At 43.3% G+C, this 12500-nt stretch overlaps 1 protein-coding gene across 1 annotated transcript in view; it reads right to left on the bottom strand.

The window, feature by feature from the left end:
- The window catches only part of LOC143290815 (protocadherin-16-like), a 22743-nt gene that overhangs the window by 8184 nt on the left and 2059 nt on the right, over window positions 1-12500 (bottom strand). The window contains exons 3-10 of the mRNA XM_076600337.1: window positions 11890-12066; window positions 11260-11403; window positions 9883-10020; window positions 8519-8701; window positions 5421-5617; window positions 4003-4120; window positions 3166-3308; window positions 1367-1487 (exon numbers count right to left, since the gene is read on the bottom strand). Of these exons, the coding sequence (XP_076456452.1) occupies window positions 1367-1487; window positions 3166-3308; window positions 4003-4120; window positions 5421-5617; window positions 8519-8701; window positions 9883-10020; window positions 11260-11403; window positions 11890-12066 (1221 nt within the window). The remainder of the gene's footprint in view (window positions 1-1366; window positions 1488-3165; window positions 3309-4002; window positions 4121-5420; window positions 5618-8518; window positions 8702-9882; window positions 10021-11259; window positions 11404-11889; window positions 12067-12500) is intronic.

Genomic DNA, 12500 nt, shown 5'->3' with positions numbered 1-12500 from the left:
CAATACACATTCATATACATGCATGTAGTTATGTACACATACATATGTATACACACAGAGGCAAGCCCACCTAACGAAAAGGAAGTGGACCAACCACAATTGAACTTATTGCTGAGGGAAAAGGTGAGTTTTGAGACGAGATTTAAAAGATGCGAGGGAATCAGAATGACGGAGGTTATCAGGGAGCTTGTTCCACGTCATTATATCAGTAGAGAGAAAGAGAGAGAGAAAGAGAGAGAGATGTAGCCTTCAGTTTAACGTCCTCCACTTTAGGTGATATTAGACGTGGGGGGAAATCAATAAAAAAAAAAAAGGGGGGGTGGGGGTGGGGGGGGGGGGGGGGGGGAGGGGCGTGGTGGTGGGAACACAATTGGGCAGAGGGTGAAGAATGGTGTGTGTGTGTGTGTGTGTGTGTGTGTGTGTGTGTGTGTGTGTGCGCGCGCATGTGTGTGTGTGGTGGGGAAAAGATACAGAGCATTGGAAAAATAAAACATTGAAAGGGAGAGATAGGCATATGGAAGGAAGCGTTAGCATCAAACAGCTATAACAACTATAATAAATGTCCTGTTGGACTATGCAGCAAACCTTCTGCAATAGCAGATAAGATCTTGAAGATATATACTCTGAGGAAGTAGTTTGCGTGTGTTTATGTAAGTTTGTGCCTGCCTATGTGTGCGTATGTGTTAGGGTAGCTGTTAGATACACATGTATGTTAAAATGTATGTATGCAGTGTGTGTGTGTGTGTGTGTGTGTGTGTGTGTGTGTGTGTGTGTGTGTGTGTAGTCATATTTTGGTGTGTGTATGTAACATAGATATAATGTTTTATGTTAACAAAAGCGTTTTTGTAAAGCACCTAGAGCAGATTTCTGGATAGTGTGCTATATAAGTATCCATTATTATTATTATTATTATTATTATTATTATTATTATCTCTCTCTCTCTCTGTATATATATATATATATAGAGAGAGAGAGAGAGAGAGAGAGAGAGACAGAGAGAGAGAGAGAGAGGGACAGAGAGAGAGAGAGAGAGAGAGAGAGAGAGAGATTGTGTGCGTGTGTATGTGTGTGTGTGCAAGTGCGACGTGTGTGTGTGTGTGTGTGCAAGTGCGACATGTGTGTGTGTGTGTGTGTGTGTGTGTGTGTGTGTGTGTGTGTGTGTGTGTGTGTGTGTGTGTGTGTGCAAGTGCGACATGTGTGTGGGTGTGTCTGTGTCTGTGTCTGTGTGTGTGTCTCTGTGTGTGTGTATGTGCCTGTGTCTGTGTGTGTGTGTGTGTGTGTGTGTGTGTGTGTGTGTGTGTGTGTGTGTGTGTGTGTGTGTGTGTGTGTGTGCGCGCGCGTGTCTGTGAGCACTGACAGCACGCACCTGCCCCGGAGAAGACCAGCTGGTTGTTTCCCTCCGCTTCCGAGTCATCGTCCCTGGCGTTGATTTTGGACAGCAGTGCGCCCACCTTGGTGCAGTTGTTGGCGTTCACCGTGTACAATTTCTGTTCACATAGCCACACAGAGAGAGAGATACAGGCACATACACACAGACACACACAGACACACACATACACACACACAGATACAGGCACAGGCACACACACACACACACACACACACACACACACACAGAGATACAGGCACACACTCACGCACACACACACACACACACAGACACATACACACACACACACACACACACACACACACACACACAAAAAAACAAAAAAAACAATCAAACAAACAAACAAACACACACACACACACACACACACACACACACACACACACACACAAACACACACACACACATATAAAAACAAAACAAAGTAAAAAGCGTGGAAAGACAATCCATGCCAGAACTACCGCCGACTCTGAGGAAGTAGTTAGCGTTGAAATTGTCTCCCTTCCCCAACAACCACCCGTCCCTCTCCAAAAACATAATCTCTCGTCTCTCTCTGTCTGTATCTTTAAACAACAAACACACACACACACACACACACACACACACACACACACACACACACACACACACACACACACACACAGACCATATACAAGGAAGACAATCCATCCATGCCAGGACTTTCAATGACGTTGAGGATGTAGAGTGTTGAAATTGTCTCCCTTCGGCAACAATCACCCACCCCTCTCCAAAAACATAACTTCTCGTCTCTCTCTGTCTTTTTAAAAAATAATTATTATTTATTTATTTATTTGTGTAAGCTTATCTATTATTAATCACCTTTTTTTTTTCTTTTTTCTTTTTTTTACATTATTATTATTTATTTATTTATTTATTTGTGTAAGCTTATCTATTATTTATTCACCTCTTTTTTTCTTCTTTTTTTCCCCCTCGAGGCCTGACTAAGCGCGTTGGTCAGGCATCTGCTTGGCAGATGTGGTGTAGCGTATATGGATTTGTCCGAACGCAGTGACGCCTCCTTGAGCTACTGAAACTGAAACTGAAACTCTCTGTCTGTTCTTTATTTGTATCTTTAAACAACAACACAGAAAATACGGGGAAGACAATCCATGCTGGGACTTTCACTGACACTGTGGAAGTGGGGAGCATTGAAATTCTCCTCCAAAACCACCACCACCATCTTCCACCAACTATCCTCCCCCCACCCCACCCTCCAACCACCAAACTTCGCTTCTCACTTTGTCACTGTTTTTTTTTTTTTTTTTCATTATATTTCATATCACATCATATCATTTTATTTTATTTTTATTTTATGTCTTGATTCTTTCTTTAGCTTTACAGAAGGGAGAGAATTCTCTAAATTTGAAGGAAGAAAAGACAACCCATGCCAGAACTACAACTGACGCTGAGGAAGAAGGGAAGGTTGTCGTTCTTCCCCTTCGCTAGCCCCCCCGCCCCCTCCACACACACCCCCCTCCCCACTATTTACCCTCAGGAAAAAATATCAAACTTCCCTCCTCTTTGTAGCACTTCCTAATTTCTATAAAATAATTTTTTTTTTAATATATTAATAAATTAATTAATTAATGAATAAATAAACGGATGATTTTTTTTTAAGTGCAAAAAAAAAAAATAATATCTATAAAAGAAAGAATCCGCAAAGTAAATAAAAAAAATATATATCTAATATGGTAAAAAGAAAAAAAGGGGGGGGGGGGAATGAAAAAAAGAAAAGACAATCTATGCGCACTGACGCTGAGGAAGTAAGGAGCGTTGTCGTTCTTGTCCTTAATGGTGAGCACCAGGGTGGCCGTGGCGGTCTTTCCATCTTTGTCCGTCACACTGGCCTTCAGCTGCCGGGTCTTCTTTGGCGTGTTGCTGTCCACGTCAAACTCCTCTGTGTATCACGTGCGCGTGCACATCCCCAAAGATTCAAAAGTTTCAGTTTCAAGGAGGTCTCAAATGTAAAGCGTGTGGACCTGTTCCGTAAACGCTACTACACCACATCTGCCGGGTTTTTGAAAAAATCTTAAAAAAAAAAAAAAAAAAAAAAAATCCTGATGCTCGAATAATTCCAACGCATTGATTAGACCTTGAGAACCTAAACTCTATGCTCGTTTAATACATTAACATGAACAATGATGATGATAGCAATAATATGATGATGTTAATCATCATCATCACCATCACCACCATTATCATCATCATCATTATATCATCATGATCTTTTTTTTTCTTTTTTCTTTATTTTAATTATCGTCATTCATAATCATGATCATGCTTGTTGTCATAAACAGAAGAAGAGGAAAGAATAGGAGAAAAAATAGATAAAGATTGGCTCTTCAATTTATATAATGTGTGTGTGTGTGTGTGTGTGTGTGTGTGTGTGTGTGTGTGTGTGTGTGTGTGTGTGTGTGTGTGTGTGTGTGTGTGTGTGAACAAAGAGAAAAGGAAAGAAAAGAACAACAACAAAGAGAGAGAGAGAGAGAGAGAGAGAGAGACAAGCTGGATTATAAGGGAAAAAAATTATTATTTAAAAATAAAAATTTTAAATAAAACAAAAAAGATAAAAGAAGGCCAAGGGTGAGTACCAGTGGAGTACACGACGCCCGTATCCTGGTCCACGTGAAAGGGGCCACTACTCAGGGTCCACTGGTTGGCCTCCCCTTCATCCGGGTCCACTATCTTCCAGCCTGGGTCCACCTCGATCTGCCAAGGACAACGCCCACAGGCATCACAGCGTATGACAGACAGACAGACACATGGACAGACAGACTGAGTGACAGACAGACACATGGACAGACAGACTGAGTGACAGACAGACACATGGACAGACAGACAGACAGACTGACTGACTGACTGACACACAGCCATCACAGCGTTTGACAGACAGACAGACGCACGGACAGATAGACAGACAGACAGACAGACTGACACACAGCCATCACAGTGTGTGACAGACAGAAAGACTGAGGCATGGACAGACAGACGCACAGACAGACAGACACATGGACAGATAGACAGACAGGCACACGGACAGATAGACAGACAGACAGACAGACACACGGACAGATAGACAGACAGACAGCCCACACGGACAGATAGACAGACAGACAGACACACGGACAGATAGATAGACAGACAGACAGACACTCGGACAGATAGACAGACAGACAGACACACGGACAGACAGATAGACAGACAGACAGACAGCCTGACAGACGCACGGACAGACAGACAGACAGACAGACACACGAACAGATAGATAGACAGACAGACAGACTGACAGACAGCCATCACAGTGTGTGACCGACAGACAGACACACGGGCAGATAGACAGACACACACACACACGGACAGACAGACAGACAGACAGACTGACCGACAGCCATCACAGTGTGTGACAGACAGACAGCCACACGGACAGATAGACAGACAGACACACACACGGACAGATAGACAGACACACACACACACGGACAGACAGACAGACAGACAGACTGACCGACAGCCATCACAGTGTGTGACAGACAGAAAGACTGAGACATGGACAGACAGACGGACAGACAGACAGACAGACACATGGACAGACAGAGAGACTGACAGACAAGCTGACAGACAGAAATACGGACAGACAGACTAAATGACCGACCGACAAAACTGACAGACAGACTGACAGACAAGCTGACAGGCAGACACATAGCCGGACAGACAGACTAACTGATAGGCACACAAACTGACAGACAAACTGACTGACACACAGACAGACGTATAGACAGACAGATAGGTACACAAACTGACAGACAGACGTATAGACATACAGACAGACAGACAGGTAGGCAGACCGACAGAGTGACAGAAAGACAGACTGACTGACTGGCTGACAGACGGAAGAAGAAGGAGGAGGAGGAGGGAGAGGGGGAGGAGGAGGAAAATGATGATGATGATGATGACTATGATGATGACGACGACGACAACGACGACGATGATGATGATGATGATCACTTACAAGGCCTTCATACACAGTCCGCTCGATTTTACTGGGTACAATGACTGGGATTTCATTGACGTCCTCTATGTTAATCGTCACACTGTACGTTTCTGCGTCACAAAATCCATCTGTGACGTCAACGTACAACGTCACGCTGCGTAGATAAGCGTACTCATAATCCAGCTCCTTGCGAGTACGTATTCGCAATGTGCCCTCTGGAAGAAAAAAAAAAAAAAAGCAACAAAACTAAACTTGCATGAACAAAAACAACGATGACGACAACGATGACGATAACGGTAACGACAAGATAGTGGCTACAAGGGGAAGGAAGAGGTGGAGGATAAGAAGGATAATGACAAGAACAATAACAAAATCTTAACTCACTCAGTACGGCCAGTCCTCTCTTCTCCTCTACACAGACCCCTCGGATGTCCAGTGGGTGTCTGAATGACCCAACCTTTAGCTTACGTCGTCAGAATTGTGGTATTCTTTGTCAATATTCACGTCTTCAGTATAAGAGCCTGACGCTTGCAATATTTTGATGATGGTATTGGGGTGAAACGCTGTTAACGTCGTCTCTTTCGCCGTTCGTATGGAAAGAGTTAAAAATGACAACAACAACAACAACAACAACAACAACAACAACAACAACAACAACGGCAATGTAGAAACCAACTATCAAAACAAAAACAAAAAAAACAAAAAACAAAAATCACAGCAACAACAACAGCAACACAGAACCCAACTATCTTAAAAATGACAACAGCAACAACAACAACAACAGCAGCTGCAACAACAACAACAGCAACACAGAACCCAACTATCTTAAAAATGACAACAGCAACAACAACAACAACAGCAGCTGCAACAACAACAACAGCAACACAGAACCCAACTATCTTAAAAATGACAACAGCAACAACAACAACAGCAGCTGCAACAACAACAACAGCAACACAGAACCCAACTATCTTAAAAATGACAACAGCAACAACAACAACAGCAGCTGCAACAACAACAACAGCAACACAGAACCCAACTATCTTAAAAATGACAACAGCAACAACAACAACAGCAGCTGCAACAACAACAACAGCAACACAGAACCCAACTATCTTAAAAATGACAACAGCAACAACAACAACAGCAGCTGCAACAACAACAACAGCAACACAGAACCCAACTATCTTAAAAATGACAACAGCAACAACAACAACAGCAGCTGCAACAACAACAACAGCAACACAGAACCCAACTATCTTAAAAATGACAACAGCAACAACAACAACAGCAGCTGCAACAACAACAACAGCAACACAGAACCCAACTATCTTAAAAATGACAACAGCAACAACAACAACAGCAGCTGCAACAACAACAACAGCAACACAGAACCCAACTATCTTAAAAATGACAACAGCAACAACAACAACAGCAGCTGCAACAACAACAACAGCAACACAGAACCCAACTATCTTAAAAATGACAACAGCAACAACAACAACAGCAGCTGCAACAACAACAACAGCAACACAGAACCCAACTATCTTAAAAATGACAACAGCAACAACAACAACAGCAGCTGCAACAACAACAACAGCAACACAGAACCCAACTATCTTAAAAATGACAACAGCAACAACAACAACAGCAGCTGCAACAACAACAACAGCAACACAGAACCCAACTATCTTAAAAATGACAACAGCAACAACAACAACAGCAGCTGCAACAACAACAACAGCAACACAGAACCCAACTATCTTAAAAATGACAACAGCAACAACAACAACAGCAGCTGCAACAACAACAACAGCAACACAGAACCCAACTATCTTAAAAATGACAACAGCAACAACAACAACAGCAGCTGCAACAACAACAACAGCAACACAGAACCCAACTATCTTAAAAATGACAACAGCAACAACAACAACAACAGCACAGAGAACATCTATTTGAAAATGACAACAACAACAACGACAACGAACATAGGCATTGATGAGCACGTTGCTTTTGTGAATTCGGTCAGGTTTTTCAAGATGCACACCCACTGGTTCACATGAGTTGCTACACCATTTCTCTAGACTGATGGTGGAAACTTTGTTTTTTTAGATTTTTGTTTAGTATAATTGCTACTCCTCTTCCTTCATGCCTTTGAAAGACTGTAAAATTCTCAAAATTTATTGGTCTGTCTGCACTTGTCCTGGTCTCTTGGAGACATAAAATGTCAAAATCATATGCTAATTTCTCAATTGTTGAGATTCTCGTTCTCGCACTGAAGCAATTCCAGCTGCCGATTCTAAAGACTTTCTTTGACAGCTGCTCTGCTTCTGTCATTCTGCCACCTAAGCATGATCTTGTCCCACCTCTTTTGCCGCACCTGTTTTGGGGTTTTGGGGGATGTGAATTTGTCTCGTGCAATATAAGACACGAGACAGTTTTGTCAGTATCCATAGATGGGTGTTCTATGTGGTGAGGGAAAATATTCGGTCACCCAGATATCAATCAAGATACAACATTTGGGATGTTGTGGGGGCAAGCATAATACGATTTTATCAAAGACACACGGTCACAGTTCAGAAACTACCACCAGTTAGCAGATGACTTCTCAACGGACTGACAGCCGGATACGAGTATCAGTATGGCGTCCAGTTGGCTTCAGCTTTCCTGCTTTCCTGGCCAATGAGCTATCCATCTATTTTTAGAGCAGTCGCTCAGCACCCACATTTTAAAAACGTTATTTAGAACAAAGACAAAGGTATAATAAGGTAAGTAATCACATTCACTTAATACCTGATTTGGAATATTTTGTTGTTTAAAACGTACATAAGATGAATACATTATTACGTATCAGGGGAAAAGAGGGTAGGGGGTACGAAGCTACACTGCAATAAAATCCTAGCCCCAGATAGTTGACAGATAGTTGGTATGTAATCACATTCACTTAATACCTGATTTTGAATATTTTGTTGTTTAAAACGTACATATAACAAATACATTATTACATATTAGGGAAAAAGGGGGTGGGGGAGTAGGAAGCTGCACTGCAATAAAATCCTTGCCCCAGATAGTTTACATACAGACTGCAGTGACAAGACACTGCGTTCACCCACTTTGTTCAGACAGATAGTAGTACTCCAAGCCTCGCTCTGGCACCGCTCGCATTTTGACCTTGGCTGTGTCGTACAGGGTGGAGTCGTCCACGTTCAGCTGCAGCACCTGTGAATTGGCCGCAGCATCTTCCCGGACTTGTACCTCTGTCTCCGTGTTTGTTATCACCGGTCGTATGTTCTCCCCTGTCGTGTGTGGTAAAAAAAAAAAAAGCTAACGCTATATACCATTTCTGTATTGGTAAAAACAAAATGCTAACAGTATATACTTTCTTTTATTGGAACATGGGGATGGGGGGGAACGCTAACATATATACTTTTTTCGTTTATTGGTGGGAAAAAACAACAGCATATACATTTTTGCTGAAAAGAAAAAAGCTAACAGCATATATCCTGCTAGCAGCATATGCTTTCTTTTCTCGGTGAGATGAAAAGCTAATAGCATATCTATCTATCTATGTATCTATGTATCTATCTATCTATCTATCCATCTGTCTACCTATCTACCTGTCTGTCTGTCTATTAACTTTCTTTTCGAGGTGAAAAGAAAAACGAGAAAACAAAAACAAAACTGCTAATAGCATACACTTTGTTTTCGAGGTGAAAACAATAGCTGACAGCATATACATTTTCTGCGTGCGAAAACACAATTCTAAGAGCATAGACGTTCCTTCTTTTCTCCCTGGACAAAAAGTAGCGAATAGAATGTCCTTTCTTTCTTCTTTTGTTGTAGTTTTGATTTTTTTTTCATCATTATTTTTGCAATGTCTTTCCTATTCTATACCCGGACAATACACCGGTATTCAGTTATTATGGTATTGCAAATGAGAATCGAACAACGCTGATGACAATGGGAAGAAGAATTATTACATTTGTTGTTGTCATTATTGTTATAGTTCTTGTTGTTACTGTAGTTGTTACGCCATCATCATCATCATCATCATCATCATCATTCTTATTCTTATTCGTACTTTAAAAAAAAATTATTGTTGTTGTTGTTTCTTTTACTATATTATCATCATCATCATTATTATTATTATTATAATGAGTGGTGGTGGTGGTTGTGGTGGTTGCGGTGGTGGTAGTAATTGTAGTAGTAGTAGTAGTGGTGGTGGTATAGTTATTGTCATTAATCCTCATCGTCATCGCAGTGGTCGTCGTTGTTGTATGTTTAATTATCTCATCACAGACACACACACACACACACACACACACACACACACACACACACACACACACACAGAGAGAGAGAGAGAGAGAGAGAGAGAGAGAGAGAGAGAGAGAACCACAGTACACAAAAAAAACACAGGTCACGATGACGCGATCGTGACGACATCACCATCATGACGCTGCGTGACGTCACTGACCGCTGAAGGTCAGGTCGAGGACGACGCTGGCCGAGGTCTGATGGTGGATGTCCTTGGCGGACACGGTGAACTTGACGGACTCTCCTTCCTCCTGGCACAACACCCTCAGGTCCGTGGTGGCCAGAATCTGGCCGCTGCCTGGAATTGCGTGTTTATTGAATTGGTAAAAAACTGGTGTTGGTGATTGGTACATGTGATTGGTAATCGAGGTAAAGTCCTATTTTTAGCATCTTAAATTATTGCACCTATTTTACAAAGCAATTTTTTGTGCGTGTATAAAACTATATCACCATTAGTTAGATGTTGTAACCCATTTTCACCATAGCCTTTCGCGACTCACCGTAGCCTGTCTCACAAAGAGGTCGGAGGTAGAGAGAGGGAGAGGAGGGAGGGGGGTAGGGGGTGGGTTTAATGTACTCGCCGTAGCTTATAGCCTACTCACCGCAGCCCATCTCAAATAGGCCGGAAGTAGAGAGAGATAGGAGGGGGGGGGGAGAGAGAGAGAGAGAAGGGATGTAGCCTTCTCTCCATAGTCTATGTCCTACTCACCATAGCCTACAGCCTACTTACCGTAGCCTATAGCCTACTCACCGTAGCCTATAGCCTATTCACCATAGCCGATAGCCTATTCATCATAGCCTGTCGCCTACTCACCGTAGCCTGTCTCAAAAAGATCGGAGGTAGAGAGAGAGAGGGGGGGGGGGCAGTTTCATTTACTCACCATAGCCTATTTCAAAGAAGTCTGAGGTAGCGAGAGAGAGAGAGAGAGAGAGGGAGGGAGAAGGGGTGTAGCCTACTCACCGAAGCCTGTCTCAAAGAGATCAGAGGTGTAGAGCAATAGCGACAGAGAGAAAGAGAGAATGTTGCCTGCTCGCCGTAGCCTGCAGCCTACTCACCGTAGCTTATAGCCTACTCACCGAGAGAGATAAAGAGGGAGACGATGTAGCCTACTCACCGTAGCCTAGCCTATCAACAGTAGCCTATAGCCTACTCACCGTAGCCCCAATCCCAAAGAGATCGGAGGTAGAGAGAGGGAGAAGAGATGTAGCCTACTCACCGTAGCCTATGGCTTACTCACCGTAGCCTAGCCTACTCAACAGTAGCCTATAGCCTACTCACCGTAGCCCCAATCCCAAAGAGATCGGAGGTAGAGAGAGAGGGAGAAGAGATGCAGCCTACTCACCGTAGCCTATGGCTTACTCACCGTAGCCTAGCCTACTCAACAGTAGCCTATCGCCTACTCACCGTAGCCCCAATCCCAAAGAGATCGGAGGTAGAGAGAGAGAGAGAGAAGGAATGTAGCCTATTCACACACCGTAGCCTATAGCTTACTCATCGTCGCCTAGCCTACTCAACAGCAGCCTGTAGCCTACTCACCGTAGCCAATCTCAAAGAGGTCGGAGGCCCGGTCAGCGCTGAGAGAGTAGAACACGGCGTCGCCATCATCGTCTCTGGCGCTGACCTGGTCATACACCACGCTACCCGCACGCTTGTTCTGCGTGGCTTTCACGGCCTCTGCCACTGTAGGCAAAGCACTTGAGGGTGGAGGTGGAGGTGGAGGTGGAGGTGTTGAGGATGGGGGTGGGGGAGATGGTGGGGTTGAGGTGGTGAGGTTATGGTAGTGGGGAGCGGGGTGGGGAAGGTTTGTTTTTTTTTGTTTTGTTTGGTTTGGGTTTTTTTTGGGGGGGTTTGGTGGAGGATTGATGGAGGGGTGTGTGTGTGTGTGTGTGTGTGTGTGTGTGTGTGTAACAGTGCTGTTGGTGATGATGATGATGGTGTTGATGTGGCAGTGATGGTTATCTCTCTCTCTCTCTCTCTCTCTCTCTCTATATATATATATATATATATATATATATATATATATATATATAGTGGGGGAGGGGGGGTGCACTCTCATACGTACACAAACATCTCTCGCGCTCTCCCAGAGAAATCTGTTGTGATAAAAAGAAATACAAACAACAACAACTAGTTAGAAAGGATCAAGGATCAGGAAGTCACACTGACGGTACTGTGACGACGGGGTGACGAAATAGGGGGCGGTGTTGGCCAGGATTCTGACGTCAACGGTACGCACGTCATCGGCGTCAACACTGTCGTCAGTGCAGGTCAGCGTCACCAGGTAAGAGGGCGCCTGCTGGAAGGACAGGTCTCCCAGGCAGGAGTGGAACACCAGACTGTACCCTGCGGGCATGGATGTGCAGGTGGTTGTTGACAACAGTGATGATGACGATGATGATGATGATGATGATGACACCACCACCAACAACCACGATGATGATGATGATGATGACACTAACAACAACAATGATAATGATGATGATGATAGTGAAGGCGATGACGATGATGACGATAACAACAACAATAATGATGATGATGATGATGATTATGAAAACAATAATAATAATAATAATAATAATAAAGGTTTTATCAATATATTGTTTGAACAAATATGATTTAAGATTAGATTTGAAAGATTTCAAGAACCAGTACTTAAAACATTCAGTACCTTCAGTTCAACCCTCACCCTCCCTCCGTACTCTCTCTCTCTCTCTCTTTTCCTCCCTCACCCCCTTCATCTCTCTCTCTCTCTCTCTCTCTCTGTCTCTCTCTCTGTC

Source organism: Babylonia areolata, chromosome 16 (assembly GCF_041734735.1).
Source record: "Babylonia areolata isolate BAREFJ2019XMU chromosome 16, ASM4173473v1, whole genome shotgun sequence".
In the NCBI taxonomy this organism is placed as follows: domain Eukaryota; kingdom Metazoa; phylum Mollusca; class Gastropoda; order Neogastropoda; family Buccinidae; genus Babylonia; species Babylonia areolata.
The sequence above is the reverse complement of the archived record's forward strand: the minus strand, read 5'-3'. Positions and strand labels throughout refer to the sequence as shown.